General features: G+C 46.9%; 1 protein-coding gene across 2 annotated transcripts in view; it reads left to right on the forward strand.

Moving 5' to 3' along the window:
* The window catches only part of LOC138643181 (ubiquitin carboxyl-terminal hydrolase CYLD-like), a 67,857-nt gene that overhangs the window by 24,435 nt on the left and 23,925 nt on the right, over positions 1-19,497 (forward strand). The window contains exons 1-2 of one of the 2 annotated variants that reach the window (XM_069732012.1): positions 3,144-3,222; positions 4,848-5,336. In XM_069732012.1, the coding sequence (XP_069588113.1) occupies positions 4,890-5,336 (447 nt within the window). In that variant the 5' untranslated portion in view covers positions 3,144-3,222; positions 4,848-4,889. Of the gene's footprint in view, positions 1-3,143; positions 3,223-4,847; positions 5,337-19,497 lie in introns of those variants that run through there. The other variant, XM_069732013.1, reaches the window with a different exon arrangement.

A 19,497-nucleotide genomic window follows, 5' to 3' on the forward strand; every position in this document is an offset into this window, starting at 1 on the left:
AGTATCACACAGGAGAGGATTAGATACACGGCTCAGCAGTCAGTATCACACAGGAGAGGATTAGATACACGGCTCAGCAGTCAGTATCACACAGGAGAGGATTAGATACACGGCTCAGCAGTCAGTATCACACAGGAGAGGATTAGATACAACGGCTCAGCAGACAGTATCACACAGGAGAGGATTAGATACACAGCTCAGCAGACAGTATCACACAGGAGAGGATTAGATACACGGCTCAGCAGTCAGTATCACACAGGAGAGGATTAGATACACAGCTCAGCAGTCAGTATCACACAGGAGAGGATTAGATACACGGCTCAGCAGACAGTATCACACAGGAGAGGATTAGATACACGGCTCAGCAGACAGTATCACACAGGAGAGGATTAGATACACGGCTCAGCAGTCAGTATCACACAGGAGAGGATTAGATACACGGCTCAGCAGACAGTATCACACAGGAGAGGATTAGATACACGGCTCAGCAGACAGTATCACACAGGAGAGGATTAGATACACGGCTCAGCAGACAGTATCACACAGGAGAGGATTAGATACACGGCTCAGCAGTCAGTATCACACAGGATAGGATTAGATACACGGCTCAGCAGTCAGTATCACACAGGAGAGGATTAGATACACGGCTCAGCAGTCAGTATCACACAGGAGAGGATTAGATACACGGCTCAGCAGACAGTATCACACAGAAGAGGATTAGATGCACGGCTCAGCAGTCAGTATCACACAGGAGAGGATTAGATACACGGCTCAGCAGACAGTATCACACAGGAGAGGATTAGATACACGGCTCAGCAGACAGTATCACACAGGAGAGGATTAGATACACGGCTCAGCAGTCAGTATCACACAGGAGAGGATTAGATACACGGCTCAGCAGTCAGTATCACACAGGAGAGGATTAGATACACGGCTCAGCAGACAGTATCACACAGGAGAGGATTAGATACACGGCTCAGCAGACAGTATCACACAGGAGAGGATTAGATACACGGCTCAGCAGTCAGTATCACACAGGAGAGGATTAGATACACGGCTCAGCAGACAGTATCACACAGGAGAGGATTAGATACACGGCTCAGCAGACAGTATCACACAGGAGAGGATTAGATACACGGCTCAGCAGACAGTATCACACAGGAGAGGATTAGATACACGGCTCAGCAGTCAGTATCACACAGGATAGGATTAGATACACGGCTCAGCAGTCAGTATCACACAGGAGAGGATTAGATACACGGCTCAGCAGACAGTATCACACAGGAGAGGATTAGATACACGGCTCAGCAGACAGTATCACACAGGAGAGGATTAGATACACGGCTCAGCAGACAGTATCACACAGGAGAGGATTAGATACACGGCTCAGCAGTCAGTATCACACAGGATAGGATTAGATACACGGCTCAGCAGTCAGTATCACACAGGAGAGGATTAGATACACGGCTCAGCAGACAGTATCACACAGGAGAGGATTAGATACACGGCTCAGCAGTCAGTATCACACAGGAGAGGATTAGATACACGGCTCAGCAGTCAGTATCACACAGGAGAGGATTAGATACACGGCTCAGCAGACAGTATCACACAGGAGAGGATTAGATACACGGCTCAGCAGACAGTATCACACAGGAGAGGATTAGATACACGGCTCAGCAGACAGTATCACACAGGAGAGGATTAGATACACGGCTCAGCAGACAGTATCACACAGGAGAGGATTAGATACACGGCTCAGCAGACAGTATCACACAGGAGAGGATTAGATACACGGCTCAGCAGACAGTATCACACAGGAGAGGATTAGATACACGGCTCAGCAGACAGTATCACACAGGAGAGGATTAGATACACGGCTCAGCAGTCAGTATCACACAGGAGAGGATTAGATACACGGCTCAGCAGTCAGTATCACACAGGAGAGGATTAGATACACGGCTCTGCAGTCAGTATCACACAGGAGAGGATTAGATACACGGCTCAGCAGACAGTATCACACAGGAGAGGATTAGATACACGGCTCAGCAGACAGTATCACACAGGAGAGGATTAGATACACGGCTCAGCAGACAGTATCACACAGGAGAGGATTAGATACACGGCTCAGCAGACAGTATCACACAGGAGAGGATTAGATACACGGCTCAGCAGACAGTATCACACAGGAGAGGATTAGATACACGGCTCAGCAGTCAGTATCACACAGGAGAGGATTAGATACACGGCTCAGCAGTCAGTATCACACAGGAGAGGATTAGATACACGGCTCTGCAGTCAGTATCACACAGGAGAGGATTAGATACACGGCTCAGCAGTCAGTATCACACAGGAGAGGATTAGATACACAGCTCAGCAGTCAGTATCACACAGGAGAGGATTAGATACACGGCTCAGCAGACAGTATCACACAGGAGAGGATTAGATACACGGCTCAGCAGTCAGTATCACACAGGAGAGGATTAGATACACGGCTCAGCAGACAGTATCACACAGGAGAGGATTAGATACACGGCTCAGCAGTCAGTATCACACAGGAGAGGATTAGATACACGGCTCAGCAGACAGTATCACACAGGATAGGATTAGATACACGGCTCAGCAGACAGTATCACACAGGAGAGGATTAGATACACGGCTCAGCAGACAGTATCACACAGGAGAGGATTAGATACACGGCTCAGCAGTCAGTATCACACAGGAGAGGATTAGATACACGGCTCAGCAGACAGTATCACACAGGAGAGGATTAGATACACGGCTCAGCAGTCAGTATCACACAGGAGAGGATTAGATACACGGCTCAGCAGTCAGTATCACACAGGAGAGGATTAGATACACGGCTCAGCAGACAGTATCACACAGGATAGGATTAGATACACGGCTCAGCAGTCAGTATCACACAGGAGAGGATTAGATACACGGCTCAGCAGACAGTATCACACAGGATAGGATTAGATACACGGCTCAGCAGTCAGTATCACACAGGATAGGATTAGATACACGGCTCAGCAGTCAGTATCACACAGGAGAGGATTAGATACACGGCTCAGCAGACAGTATCACACAGGAGAGGATTAGATACACGGCTCAGCTGCGGTTCCGTCTCCTCCTCTCTCCGCCCCGGTCGCTGCTGATTGGACGGAGCCTCTTCCTGCTGCCGGAGCTGCGGCCCTGATATCGGGGTCTCCTCCACCGCTAACTGTGAGTACAGGACCCCAATGTACAGAGGTGTCAGGAGCGAACACCCCCCACTGCTGAGACTTGTAGTTCTGGAGCCGCTGATTGGTCTGTGGATTTGGTGGTTACATTGTTTACAAATATTGTCACAAAGTATCAACACAACAACAACAAAGGAGGAGGAAGAAGAGGAGAGGGCGGGGACTGCTGACATACTCTGTGCTGCTGAGTAATGTGCTGAGAATGGAGATGTCCCCTGCAGTCCCATGTAACACCACGTATAACACATTGATAAGTCCTTGATGCGTTAGATGTCCCCCTGCAGTCCCATGTAACACCACGTATAACACATTGATAAGTCCTTGATGCGTTAGATGTCCCCTGCAGTCCCATGTAACACCACGTATAACACATTGATAAGTCCTTGATGCGTTAGATGTCCCCTGCAGTCCCATGTAACACCACGTATAACACATTGATAAGTCCTTGATGCGTTAGATGTCCCCTGCAGTCCCATGTAACACCATGTATAACACCTTGATAAGTCCTTGATGCGTTAGATGTACCCTTCAGTCCCATGTAACACCACGTATAACACATTGATAAGTCCTTGATACGTTAGATGTCCCCTGCAGTCCCATGTAACACCATGTATAACACCTTGATAAGTCCTTGATGCGTTAGATGTCCCCTGCAGTCCCATGTAACACCACGTATAACACATTGATAAGTCCTTGATGCGTTAGATGTCCCCTGCAGTCCCATGTAACACCACGTATAACACATTGATAAGTCCTTGATGCGTTAGATGTCCCCTGCAGTCCCATGTAACACCACGTATAACACATTGATAAGTCCTTGATGCGTTAGATGTCCCCTGCAGTCCCATGTAACACCATGTATAACACCTTGATAAGTCCTTGATGCGTTAGATGTACCCTTCAGTCCCATGTAACACCACGTATAACACATTGATAAGTCCTTGATACGTTAGATGTCCCCTGCAGTCCCATGTAACACCATGTATAACACCTTGATAAGTCCTTGATGCGTTAGATGTCCCCTGCAGTCCCATGTAACACCACGTATAACACATTGATAAGTCCTTGATGCGTTAGATGTCCCCTGCAGTCCCATGTAACACCACGTATAACACATTGATAAGTCCTTCATGCGTTAGATGTCCCCTGCAGTCCCATGTAATACCATGTATAACACCTTGATAGTCCTTGATGCGTTAGATGTCCCCTGCAGTCCCATGTAACACCACGTATAACACATTGATAAGTCCTTGATGCGTTAGATGTCCCCTGCAGTCCCATGTAACACCACGTATAACACATTGATAAGTCCTTCATGCGTTAGATGTCCCCTGCAGTCCCATGTAATACCATGTATAACACATTGATAAGTCCTTGATGCATTAGATGTCCCCTGCAGTCCCATGTAACACACTCGCCGTGTGCATGCCTGTGGTTGGTGCCGTGGGGTGTCTCCGCTCCCCACCATCGGGGACCCGCGGTCTTCTCCTCTCGTCCTGTATGGATCTTGGCCCAGGGATTACTTGGTGCTCAGAGCTGTCGGGGATTATGGCAGCCTTGCTGGGATTATGGGAATTACTGACACAGGAAATCTCTTTATCTCTGCAGGTGAGACCTGAGTGTCCGCGTCTCCTCCATCTGTAGGACATCATGGCCGAGGTCAGGGAGGTGGACGACTTCCTGATGTATTTCATCTTGTTGGAGAAGGTCCCGGTGGGCGCTCGGACGGTGGAGTCCGGTAGATTGTGCTGCATGAGTGAGGAGTCCTATATCCAGAAAGTGACCGAGGACCAGAGCATGGCCCACTCCCTCAGTGTCACGGTCATCGAGGAGAACGTCATGATAGATGTGGATGTCAATGTTCTTCAGCCTCTGAGCCAGAAAAAAGCCGCCCTCCTCCTGGCCATCCGCAACCCAACAGAGAGGCTGAACTGCTTCCTGGACAGGGGGCTCCTGGAGGATGTCCATGCCAAGGTCGGTCAGAGGGTCCTGGTGGAGCATGAGCAGAAGCTTTATCCAGCACTGGTTCATTACGTGGGCAACACCCTGGACACCAGCACCTTACTGCCCCCCGTCTATATTGGAGTGGAGCTGGAGGTGGGTGACATTGTGAGATGCCAGTGGTGTCGGGCCGGCCAAAGACTTCTCTGTCGTGGTCTCTACTATTGGGGGGGTGGGTGGTACTGTAAACCGAGGCGTAGGCGACCACTGGTGGATGGTCACCATAGGAGGATATGTGATGGGGCATGGGTGTCGTGGTATCAGTGAGGGGCAGCAATTCTTTGGGTTGGGCTACAGCACAGTTGGGTGTTAAGCACGGAGGATCTAGGAGGGGCTTTATGGTGCCACCATTTGTGGATGGGTTATGCTTTAAGCAGAAGTTTAGCAATGCACTTTAAGGTGGCTTCAGACTGTGGCCTATAAGTCCTTATAGAAAGAGGCACATTGGTTTCACTATGGGGGGTCATCCTCCCGAGGTCACTGAAAGCCGGCGATGGTTCTCATATCTATATATATATATATATATACTAGATGGTGGCCCGATTCTACCGCATCGGGTATTCTAGAATATGTATGTATGTATGTATATAGCAGCCACATAGTATATAGCACAGCCACGTAGTATATAGCACAGCTACGTAGTATATAGCACAGCCACGTAGTATATAACACTGCCCACGCAGTATATAACACAGCCCACGCAGTATATAGCGCTGCCCACGCAGTATATAACACTGCCCACGCAGTATATAACACTGCCCACGCAGTATATAACACTGCTCACGCAGTATATAACACTGCCCACGCAGTATATAACACTGCCCACGCAGTATATAACACTGCCCACGCAGTATATAACACAGCCCACGCAGTATATAGCGCTGCCCACGCAGTATATAGCGCTGCCCACGCAGTATATAGCGCTGCCCACGCAGTATATAACACTGCCCACGCAGTATATAACACTGCTCACGCAGTATATAACACTGCCCACGCAGTATATAACACTGCCCACGCAGTATATAACACTGCCCACGCAGTATATAACACTGCCCACGCAGTACATAGCGCTGCCCACGCAGTACATAGCGCTGCCCACGCAGTATATAACGCTGCCCACGCAGTATATAGCGCTGCCCACGCAGTATATAGCGCTGCCCACGCAGTATATAGCGCTGCCCACGCAGTATATAACGCTGCCCACGCAGTATATAGCGCTGCCCACGCAGTATATAGCGCTGCCCACGCAGTATATAGCGCTGCCCATGCAGTATATAGCGCTGCCCACGCAGTATATAACACTGCCCACGCAGTATATAACACTGCCCACGCAGTATATAACACTGCCCACGCAGTATATAACACTGCCCACGCAGTATATAACACAGCCCACGCAGTATATAGCGCTGCCCACGCAGTATGTAGCGCTGCCCACGCAGTATATAGCCCTGCCCAGGCAGTATATAACACTGCCCACGCAGTATATAACACTGCCCAGGCAGTATATAACACTGCCCACGCAGTATATAACACTGCCCACGCAGTACATAGCTCTGCCCACGCAGTATATAACACTGCCCACGCAGTATATAGCGCTGCCCACGCAGTATATAGCGCTGCCCACGCAGTATATAGCGCTGCCCACGCACTATATAGCGCTGCCCACGCAGTATATAGCACTGCCCATGCAGTATATAACACAGGCACGTAGTGTATAACATTGCCCACGTAGTATATAACACAGCCCACGTAGTATATAGCAGCCTCGCAGTATATAACACAGCCCAAGTACTATATAGCACTGTGGGAACCTTATCCCTGTTAAAAAAAGAATGAAAATAAAAAATAGTTATATACTTACTCTCAGGCGTCCAGCGAAGCTATCCCGATGCGATGCGGCCGCAAGCTTCTTTTCCCAGCGATGCGTTGCGAAATTACCCAGATGACTTAGCGGTCTCGCGAGACCGGTAAGTCATCTGGGTAATTTCGCAATGCATCGCTGGGAACAGAAGCTGGCGGTAGCCTCGCGCGCATCGGTGGACGACGGAAGGTGAGTATATAATGATTTTTTATTTTTTTAATTATTTTTAACATTAGATCTTTTTACTATTGATGCTGCATAGGCCGCATCAATAGTAAAAACTTGGTCACACAGGGTTAATAGTGGCGGTAACGGACTGTGTTACACCGCGGCATAACGCGTTCCGTTAACGCTGCCATTAACCCTGTGTGAGCGCTGACTGGAGGGGAGTATGGAGGGGAGAATTTGCGGCCGGACTGTGCCCGTCGCTGATTGGTTGCGGCCTGCCAGCCGCGACCAATCAGCGGCACGGGATTTCCGTTACAGACAGACAAACAGACGGAAGTACCCCTTAGATGATCACATTGATAGATAACTAGTGTATGTATGTGTGTGTGTATGTGTGTATCGACGATGATGTCATAATGGTTGCCATGGCAAAGATGATGTCATAATAGGTTGCAATCGTGATGGTTATTTCAATGGTTGCCATGGTGACAATGATGTCGATATGTGTGTATGACGAGGTCATAATGGTTGCCATGGCAACGATGATGTCATAAAGGTTGCCATGGCGAAGATGATATCATAATGGTTGCCATGTTGACGATGATGTCATAATAGGTTGCCATGATGACTGCTATGTCATAATGGTTGCCATGGTGATGATGATGTCATAATAGGTTGCCATGGTGACTATGATGTCAGAATGGTTGCCATGGCGAAGATGATGTCATAAAGGGGATATGGTCACGGAACTATGGGATAGAGGATGTGTGATGGGTATATGGGCACGAGACTATGGGATGGAGGGTGTGTATGATGGGTATATGGGCACGAAACTATGGGATGGAGGGTGTGTATGATGGGTATATGGGCATGGGACTATGGGATGGAGGGTGTGTATGATGGGTATATGGGCATGGGACTATGGGATGGAGGATATGTATGATGGGTATATGGGCACGAGACTATGGGGAGGAGGATATGTATGATGGGTATATGGGCACGAAACTATGGGATGGAGGGTGTGTATGATGGGTATATGGGCATGGGACTATGGGATGGAGGGTGTGTATGATGGGTATATGGGCATGGGACTATGGGATGGAGGATATGTATGATGGGTATATGGGCACGAGACTATGGGATGGAGGGTGTGTATGATGGGTATATGGGCACGAGACTATGGGATGGAGGATATGTATGATGGGTATATGGGCACGAGACTATGGGATGGAGGGTATGTATGATGGGTATATGGGCATGGGACTATGGGATGGAGGATATGTATGATGGGTATATGGGCATGGGACTGTGGGATGGAGGATATGTATGATGGGTATATGGGCACGGGACTATGGGATGGAGGATATGTATGATGGGTATATGGGCACGAGACTATGGGATGGAGGGTGTGTGATGGGTATATGGGTACGAGACTATGGGATGGAGGGTGTGTATGATGAGTATATGGGCCCGAGACTATGGGATGGAGGATGTGTGATGGGTATATGGGCACAAGACTATGGGATGGAGGATGTGTGATGGGTATATGGGTACGAGACTATGGGATGGAGGATATGTATGATGGGTATATGGGCACGAGACTATGGGATGGAGGGTGTGTATGATGGGTATATGGGCATGGGACTATGGGATGGAGGATATGTATGATGGGTATATGGGCATGGGACTATGGGATGGAGGATATGTATGATGGGTATATGGCACGAGACTATGGGATGGAGGATATGTATGATGGGTATATGGGCACGAGACTATGGGATGGAGGGTGTGTATGATGGGTATATGGGCACAAGACTATGGGATGGAGGATGTGTGATGGGTATATGGGTACGAGACTATGGGATGGAGGATATGTATGATGGGTATATAGGCACGAGACTATGGGATGGAGGGTGTGTATGATGGGTATATGGGCATGGGACTATGGGATGGAGGATATGTATGATGGGTATATGGGCACGGGACTATGAGATGGAGGATATGTATGATGGGTATATGGGCACGGGACTATGGGATGGAGGGTGTGTATGATGGGTATATGGGCATGGGACTATAGGATGGAGGATGTGTATGATGGGTATATGGGCATGGGACTGTGGGATGGAGGATATGTATGATGGGTATATGGGCACGGGACTATGGGATGGAGGATATGTATGATGGGTATATGGGCACGAGACTATGGGATGGAGGGTGTGTATGATGGGTATATGGGCACGAGACTATGGGATGGAGGATGTGTGATGGGTATATGGGTACGAGACTATGGGATGGAGGGTGTGTGATGGGTATATGGGCACGGGACTATGGGATGGAGGGTGTGTATGATGGGTATATGGGCACGAGACTATGGGATGGAGGGTGTGTATGATGGGTATATGGGCATGGGACTATGGGATGGAGGATATGTATGATGGGTATATGGGCACAAGACTATGGGATGGAGGATGTGTGATGGGTATATGGGCACAAGACTATGGGATGGAGGATGTGTGATGGGTATATGGGTACGAGACTATGGGATGGAGGATATGTATGATGGGTATATGGGCACGGGACTATGGGATGGAGGATATGTATGATGGGTATATGGGCACGGGACTATGGGATGGAGGATATGTATGATGGGTATATGGGCACGGGACTATGGGATGGAGGATATGTATGATGGGTATATGGGCACGGGACTATGGGATGGAGGGTGTGTATGATGGGTATATGGGCACAAGACTATGGGATGGAGGATGTGTGATGGGTATATGGGTACGAGACTATGGGATGGAGGATATGTATGATGGGTATATGGGCACGGGACTATGGGATGGAGGATATGTATGATGGGTATATGGGCACGGGACTATGGGATGGAGGATATGTATGATGGGTATATGGGCACGGGACTATGGGATGGAGGATATGTATGATGGGTATATGGGCATGGGACTATGGGATGGAGGATATAACATAGTAACATAGTTAGTAAGGCCGAAAAAAGACATTTGTCCATCCAGTTCAGCCTATATTCCATCATAATAAATCCCCAGATCTACGTCCTTCTACAGAACCTAATAATTGTATGATACAATATTGTTCTGCTCCAGGAAGACATCCAGGCCTCACTTGAACCCCTCGACTGAGTTCGCCATCACCACCTCCTCAGGCAAGCAATTCCAGATTCTCACTGCCCTAACAGTAAAGAATCCTCTTCTATGTTGGTGGAAAAACCTTCTCTCCTCCAGACGCAAAGAATGCCCCCTTGTGCCCGTCACCTTCCTTGGTATAAACAGATCCTCAGCGAGATATTTGTATTGTCCCCTTATATACTTATACATGGTTATTAGATCGCCCCTCAGTCGTCTTTTTTCTAGACTAAATAATCCTAATTTCGCTAATCTATCTGGGTATTGTAGTTCTCCCATCCCCTTTATTAATTTTGTTGCCCTCCTTTGTACTCTCTCTAGTTCCATTATATCCTTCCTGAGCACCGGTGCCCAAAACTGTACACAGTACTCCATGTGCGGTCTAACTAGGGATTTGTACAGAGGCAGTATAATGCTCTCATCATGTGTATCCAGACCTCTTTTAATGCACCCCATGATCCTGTTTGCCTTGGCAGCTGCTGCCTGGCACTGGCTGCTCCAGGTAAGTTTATCATTAACTAGGATCCCCAAGTCCTTCTCCCTGTCAGATTTACCCAGTGGTTTCCCGTTCAGTGTGTAATGGTGATATTGATTCCCTCTTCCCATGTGTATAACCTTACATTTATCATTGTTAAACCTCATCTGCCACCTTTCAGCCCAAGTTTCCAACTTATCCAGATCCATCTGTAGCAGAATACTATCTTCTCTTGTATTAACTGCTTTACATAGTTTTGTATCATCTGCAAATATCGATATTTTACTGTGTAAACCTTCTACCAGATGATTAATGAATATGTTGAAGAGAACAGGTCCCAATACTGACCCCTGCGGTACCCCACTGGTCACAGCGACCCAGTTAGAGACTATACCATTTATAACCACCCTCTGCTTTCTATCACTAAGCCAGTTACTAACCCATTTACACACATTTTCCCCCAGACCAAGCATTCTCATTTTGTGTACCAACCTCTTGTGCGGCACGGTATCAAACGCTTTGGAAAAATCGAGATATACCACGTCCAATGACTCACCGTGGTCCAGCCTATAGCTTACCTCTTCATAAAAACTGATTAGATTGGTTTGACAGGAGCGATTTCTCATAAACCCATGCTGATATGGAGTTAAACAGTTATTCTCATTGAGATAATCCAGAATAACATCCCTCAGAAACCCTTCAAATATTTTACCAACAATAGAGGTTAGACTTACTGGCCTATAATTTCCAGGTTCACTTTTAGAGCCCTTTTTGAATATTGGCACCACATTTGCTATGCGCCAGTCCTGCGGAACAGACCCTGTCGCTATAGAGTCACTAAAAATAAGAAATAATGGTTTATCTATTACATTACTTAGTTCTCTTAGTACTCGTGGGTGTATGCCATCCGGACCCGGAGATTTATCTATTTTAATCTTATTTAGCCGGTTTTGCACCTCTTCTTGGGTTAGATTGGTGACCCTTAATATAGGGTTTTCATTGTTTCTTGGGATTTCACCTAGCATTTCATTTTCCACCGTGAATACCGTGGAGAAGAAGGTGTTTAATATGTTAGCTTTTTCCTCGTCATATGTATGATGGGTATATGGGCATGGGACTATGGGATGGAGGATATGTATGATGGGTATATGGGCATGGGACTATGGGATGGAGGATGTATGATGGGTATATGGGCATGGGACTATAGGATGGAGGGTGTGTATGATGGGTATATGGGCACAAGACTATGGGATGGAGGGTGTGTATGATGGGTATATGGGCATGGGACTATGGGATGGAGGGTGTGTATGATGGGTATATGGGCATGGGACTGTGGGATGGAGGATATGTATGATGGGTATATGGGCACGGGACTATGGGATGGAGGGTGTGTATGATGGGTATATGGGCACGGGACTATGGGATGGAGGATATGTATGATGGGTATATGGGCACGAGACTATGGGATGGAGGGTGTGTATGATGGGTATATGGGCACGAGACTATGGGATGGAGAATGTGTGATGGGTATATGGGTACGAGACTATCGGATGGAGGGTGTGTATGATGGGTATATGGGCACGAGACTATGGGATGGAGGGTGTGTATGATGGGTATATGGGCACGAGACTATGGGATGGAGAATGTGTGATGGGTATATGGGTACGAGACTATGGGATGGAGGGTGTGTATGATGGGTATATGGGCACGAGACTATGGGATGGAGGGTGTGTATGATGGGTATATGGGCACGGGACTATGGGATGGAGGGTGTGTATGATGGGTATATGGGCACGAGACTATGGGATGGAGGGTGTGTATGATGGGTATATGGGCACGGGACTATGGGATGGAGGATATGTATGATGGGTATATGGGCACAAGACTATGGGATGGAGGATGTGTGATGGGTATATGGGTACGAGACTATGGGATGGAGGATATGTATGATGGGTATATGGGCACGGGACTATGGGATGGAGGGTGTGTATGATGGGTATATGGGCACGAGACTATGGGATGGAGGGTGTGTATGATGGGTATATGGGCACAAGACTATGGGATGGAGGGTGTGTATGATGGGTATATGGGCATGGGACTATGGGATGGAGGGTGTGTATGATGGGTATATGGGCATGGGACTATGGGATGGAGGGTGTGTATGATGGGTATATGGGCATGGGACTGTGGGATGGAGGATATGTATGATGGGTATATGGGCACGGGACTATGGGATGGAGGGTGTGTATGATGGGTATATGGGCACGGGACTATGGGATGGAGGATATGTATGATGGGTATATGGGCACGAGACTATGGGATGGAGGGTGTGTATGATGGGTATATGGGCATGGGACTATGGGATGGAGGGTGTGTATGATGGGTATATGGGCATGGGACTGTGGGATGGAGGATATGTATGATGGGTATATGGGCACGGGACTATGGGATGGAGGGTGTGTATGATGGGTATATGGGCACGGGACTATGGGATGGAGGATATGTATGATGGGTATATGGGCACGAGACTATGGGATGGAGGGTGTGTATGATGGGTATATGGGCACGAGACTATGGGATGGAGAATGTGTGATGGGTATATGGGTACGAGACTATCGGATGGAGGGTGTGTATGATGGGTATATGGGCACGAGACTATGGGATGGAGGGTGTGTATGATGGGTATATGGGCACGAGACTATGGGATGGAGAATGTGTGATGGGTATATGGGTACGAGACTATGGGATGGAGGGTGTGTATGATGGGTATATGGGCACGAGACTATGGGATGGAGGGTGTGTATGATGGGTATATGGGCACGGGACTATGGGATGGAGGGTGTGTATGATGGGTATATGGGCACGAGACTATGGGATGGAGGGTGTGTATGATGGGTATATGGGCACGGGACTATGGGATGGAGGATATGTATGATGGGTATATGGGCACAAGACTATGGGATGGAGGATGTGTGATGGGTATATGGGTACGAGACTATGGGATGGAGGATATGTATGATGGGTATATGGGCACGGGACTATGGGATGGAGGGTGTGTATGATGGGTATATGGGCACGAGACTATGGGATGGAGGGTGTGTATGATGGGTATATGGGCACAAGACTATGGGATGGAGGATGTGTGATGGGTATATGGGTACGAGACTATGGGATGGAGGATGTGTATGATGGGTATATGGGCACGAGACTATGGGATGGAGGGTGTGTATGATGGGTATATGGGCATGGGACTATGGGATGGAGGATATGTATGATGGGTATATGGGCACGGGACTATGGGATGGAGGATATGTATGATGGGTATATGGGCACGGGACTATGGGATGGAGGTTGTGTATGATGGGTATATGGGCATGGGACTATAGGATGGAGGATATGTATGATGGGTATATGGGCACAAGACTATGGGATGGAGGATATGTATGATGGGTATATGGGCACGAGACTATGGGGAGGAGGATGTATGATGGGTATATGGGCATGGGACTATTGGATGGAGGGTGTGTATGATGGGTATATGGGCACGAGACTATGGGATGGAGGATATGTATGATGGGTATATGGGCACGGGACTATGGGATGGAGGATATGTATGATGGGTATATGGGCACGAGACTATGGGATGGAGGATATGTATGATGGGTATATGGGCACGAGACTATGGGATGGAGGGTGTGTATGATGGGTATATGGGCATGGGACTATGGGATGGAGGATATGTATGATGGGTATATGGGCATGGGACTATGGAGTGGAGGATAATCGTTATAATTTGTTATAACTAACCACAGTTACTTACAATGCCCGGGCAACTCCGGGATCTTCAGCTAGCGGGGAATGGGTATGGCGTTTGGGTATAGAGCTGCTATCAGAGAGATGGTCTTAGGTTTAGGCGGAGGCCTATTTGGGTGTGAGAATTGTTCTTGATTAAGGTGTAGTGCTCTCATAACTTAAGTTGGGGAGGAGTACTGTCAAGGTTGACTTTTGGTTGGGGAGGAGTAAAGTTAATGTTGGCATTTAAATGGGAAGGTTAGGGTTTTTGGTTGCCTTTAGGCTGTTGAGGAGTAAGTAATGGCTTTAAAATTGGAAAGTAAGAAGATTATGTTTGCCTTTAGATCAAAGAATAGAGTTACAGTCGGCTCATGGTTGTTGGAGTTAAGATTAGAATTGCCTTTAGGATGAGGAAGAGTAGGTTTAGTGTTAGCTTTAAGCTGTGGAGTAGGGTTAGTGTTGGTTTTAGGCTGGGAGCAGTAGGGATAGTGCAGGGTTTAGGTTGGGGTAGCGTAGGGTTAGAGGAGGCTTTAGGTTAGAGAGTAGAATGGTTGGTTTTAGGCTGTGGAGGTGTATGGATAGGGTTGGCTTTAGGCTGAGGAGATGCAGGGTTAGGGTTGGCTTTAGGCTGAGGAGTAGTACGGTCAGGGTTGGCTTTAGGCTGAGGAGGAGTACGGTCAGGGTTGGCTTTAGGCTGAGGAGATGCAGGGTTAGGGTTAGCTTTAGGCTGAGGAGGCGTACGGTCAGGGTTGGCTTTAGGCTGAGGAGGAGTACGGTCAGGGTTGGCTTTAGGCTGAGGAGGAGTACTGTCAGGGTTGGCTTTAGGCTGTGGAGGTGCAGAGTTAGGGTTAGCTTTAGGCTAAGGAGGAGCAGGGTTAGAGTTGGCTTTAGGCTGAGGAGGAGTACAGTCAGGGTTGGCTTTAGGCTGATAAAGAGCATATTTAGTGCTTACTTTTTGGCTGAGGAGGAGTACATTTGGGGATGTCTTTAGATTGGAGAGCAGTAGGATTAATTTTGGCTTTAGGCTCAGGAGGAGTAGAGTTATCGCTGGCTTTAGATCACGTTCAGTATTTGGTCAGTATTTCACATCAGTAGTTGTAGCCAAAACCAGGAGTAGGTGATAAATGCAGAAGTGGTGATATGTTTCTATTGTATTTTACTTTGATTGTTTTGGCTTCTAAATACTGATATAAAATACTGACCAAATACTGACAGTGTATACGTGACCTTAGGGTGAGGAGGAATAGGATTAGCATTGTCTTTAGGCTGGGGAAGAGTAGGGTTGACTTTTGCTAGATGCTGAGCAGGAGTAGGGTTCTCACTGGCTTTAGGCTGGGGAGTTGTGGGGTTAGCATTGGTTTCAGAGTGAAGAAGAGTAGGATTAGAATTGGTTTTAGGTTGACAAGTAGTAGGGTTAGCCCTGGCCTTAGGCTGAGGAGCATAAGTGTTAGTATTGGCTTTTGGCTGAGGAGAAGAAGGGCTAATCTTGGCTTCATGGTGAGGAGGATTAGGAATAGCCCTAGCTTTAGACTGAGGATGAGTAGGGTTAGCGCTGGCTTTAGACTGAGGAGCTGTAGGGTTAGCGTTGGATTTAGGCTGAGGAGTAGTAGGGTTAGCCTTGGATTTATGCTGAGGAGGAGAAGGGTTAGCCTTGGCTTCAGGCTGACGAGCAGTAGGACTAGGATTGGCTTTATGCTGAGTAGGAGTAAGGTTTTCTTTAGGATCTGGATGTAGGTTTGGCATTAGACTGGACATAGAAGAATATACAATTACTAGATGGTGGCCCGATTCTAACACATCAGGTATTCTAGAATATGTGTGTAGTTTATTTATGAAGTTTTCAGAATAATACAATTTATACACAGGATTCGGCCATCCGGGCGCAACCAATTAGCGAAGCGTGGTTCAAATTCCGTGCCAATTCGCGGCCGGACTGCGCCTGTCGCTGATTGGTCACGCCCAGCCGCGAATAATCAGTGAAGCCAGGGCCTGCTCCAGGTTTTAAGGGCCCTGGGTGAAAGAGTCTCAGTGTGCCCCCCTCTTTAACACATACCACGATTCATGATGCACAGATACAGCAGAGAAATATGCCACAGCCAAGTAGCATACAGCTCAAGTAGTATATATCACAGCCCACGTAGTATATAACACAGCCCACGTAGCATATAGCACAGCCCACATAGTATATAGCACAGCCCACGTAGTATATAGCACAGCCCACGTAGTATATAGCACGGCCCACATAGTATATTGCCCAGCCACGTAGTACATAGCACTGCCCCATAGTATATAGCACAGACACGTAGTATATTGCACAGCCACGTAGTATATTGCACAGCCACGTAATATATTGCACAGCCACGTAGTATATAGCACAGAGATGTAGTATATAACACAGCCCATGCAGTATATAACACAGGCCACGTAGTATAGAGCACAACGATGTAGTATATTGCCCAGCCGTGTAATATATACCACAGCCACGTAGTATATAGCACAGAGACGTAGTATATAACACGGCCCACACAGTATATAACACAGCCCACGTAGTATATTGCCCAGCCACGTAATATATTGCACAGCCACAATATCCAAAAAAAGAAAGAAATGTCCAGCTTCACCGAGTCCGTAAAAAAGCGATTTCTTTATTAACAAACTTTGAACATGGAGGATACAGACTTCAGCACAACCATATGGGTAAGAATCTCAACGCGTTTCTGGAGACTAGGCTCCCTTAATCATGACATTCTAAAAGACCCATGTATCCCACTTAAATAACCCTACACCGGAAAGCACACCGGTGGGATAAGTGATTGACGTAACTGATTTAAAAAGTGGGCGTGAGATGAACATGTATTGAATGTTGCCCAACACAGTAATCTATCTGAACAACATACATATATAAAACAAAAAATGACAACAAAGCAAAAATATACAAATGATTGTACAAATTTAAAAAGATTTACACAATGAAATCTATAAATAATAAAATGTACATGTATAAAAAATTATTATTGTAAATTTGGACAATTATGCCTACATTTGTAGATAAACCAATAACTTTATTACAGCAGCAAATGTAAACTAGCAAAATTACAAAAGAAAAAAGAATTAAAAAAATTTAATACAAGAGGCAAGAGCAAAAATGTTCATGAGTAAGTATAATCGCAGGCTCGAGACGCAACAAGTGTGCTTGTGGCACTGAAATAATAGGTACTTGTATGTTTTGACATATACTAAGCTTACTCAGCTGGATCAATACAGAAATTATTGACAGAGAAGGAGAGAGAACCACGGACTATTCTGAAGTGCGAAGATACTCTTATTAATAATCTTTTAATAATCTTTGCTTTTTAATTTTAATAATCACAAGCTTATATTGCACAATATATTGACTACCTTTGTGCTTTTTTTCTATGGGTTTTCCACATTGCAGCACTATCAACATATACCGCGTTTTCTCTCTTGCGGCTTTAATTATTCTTGGACTCTCTGTTCTTGATGAGCACTCACACTCAGCTGCACATTACTGGTTTTATTTTATCAGTCTTATCCAACTAATTGTACTCACACATTTAATGATGGGTTAAAGTTTTTTCTACTTCCATTATCAGTTTCTTTTAGGGTACCGTCACACTATAACATTTCGATCGCTACGACGGTACGATTCGTGACGTTCCAGCGATATCGTTACGATATCGCTGTGTCTGACACGCAGCAGCGATCAGGGATCCTGCTGAGAATCGTACGTCGTAGCAGATCGTATGGAACTTTCTTTCATCGCTGGATCTCCCGCTGTCATCGCTAGATCGGTGTGTGTGACACCGATCTAGCGATCTAGCGATGCGATCCAGCGATGCGTTCGCTTGTAACCAGGGTAAACATCGGGTAACTAAGCGCAGGACCGCGCTTAGTTACCCGATGTTTACCCTGGTTACAAGCGTTAAACTAAAAAAAACAAACAGCACATACTTACATTCTGGTGTCCGTCAGGTCCCTTGCCGTCTCTTCTTCCCGCACTGTGACTGCCGGCCGTAAAGTGAAAGCAGAGCACAGCGGCTGTGCTTTCACTTTCACTTTACGGCCGGCAGTCACTGAGTGCGGGAAGCAGACTGCAAGGGACCTGACGGACACCGGAATGTAAGTATGTGCTGTTTTTTTTTTTTAGTTTAACGCTTGTAACCAGGGTAAACATCGGGTAACTAAGCGCGGTCCTGCGCTTAGTTACCCGATGTTTACCCTGGTTACAAGCGAACGCATCGCTGGATCGCATCGCTAGATCGGTGTCACACACACCGATCTAGCGATGACAGCGGGAGATCCAGCGATGAAAGAAAGTTCTAAACGATCTGCTACGACGTACGATTCTCAGCAGGATCCCTGATCGCTGCTGCGTGTCAGACACATCGATATTGTAACGATATCGCTGGAACGTCACGAATCGTACCGTCGTAGCGATCGAAATGTTATAGTGTGACGGTACCCTAATTCATCTTGTTTGGATCGAGTCTCTGCACTAATCCCTGCTTGCAATGATCCGACAATAACATGCAGTCTCACAATACCGCAATCTTCAGTGTTCTTTCTGCTTTGTGCTCTTCAAGCATATCTTCGCACTCTCTCCTTCTCTGTCAATAAATAATTTCTGTATTGATCCAGCTGAATAAGCTTAGTATATGTCAAAACATACAAGTACCTATTATTTCAGTGCCACAAGCACACTTGTTGCGTCTCGAGCCTGCGATTATACTTACTCATGAACATTTGTGCTCTTGCCTCTTGTACTAAATTTTTTTAATT

The sequence above is a fragment of the Ranitomeya imitator genome, chromosome 6 (genome assembly GCF_032444005.1).
Source record: "Ranitomeya imitator isolate aRanImi1 chromosome 6, aRanImi1.pri, whole genome shotgun sequence".
Classification (NCBI taxonomy): Eukaryota; Metazoa; Chordata; class Amphibia; order Anura; family Dendrobatidae; genus Ranitomeya; species Ranitomeya imitator.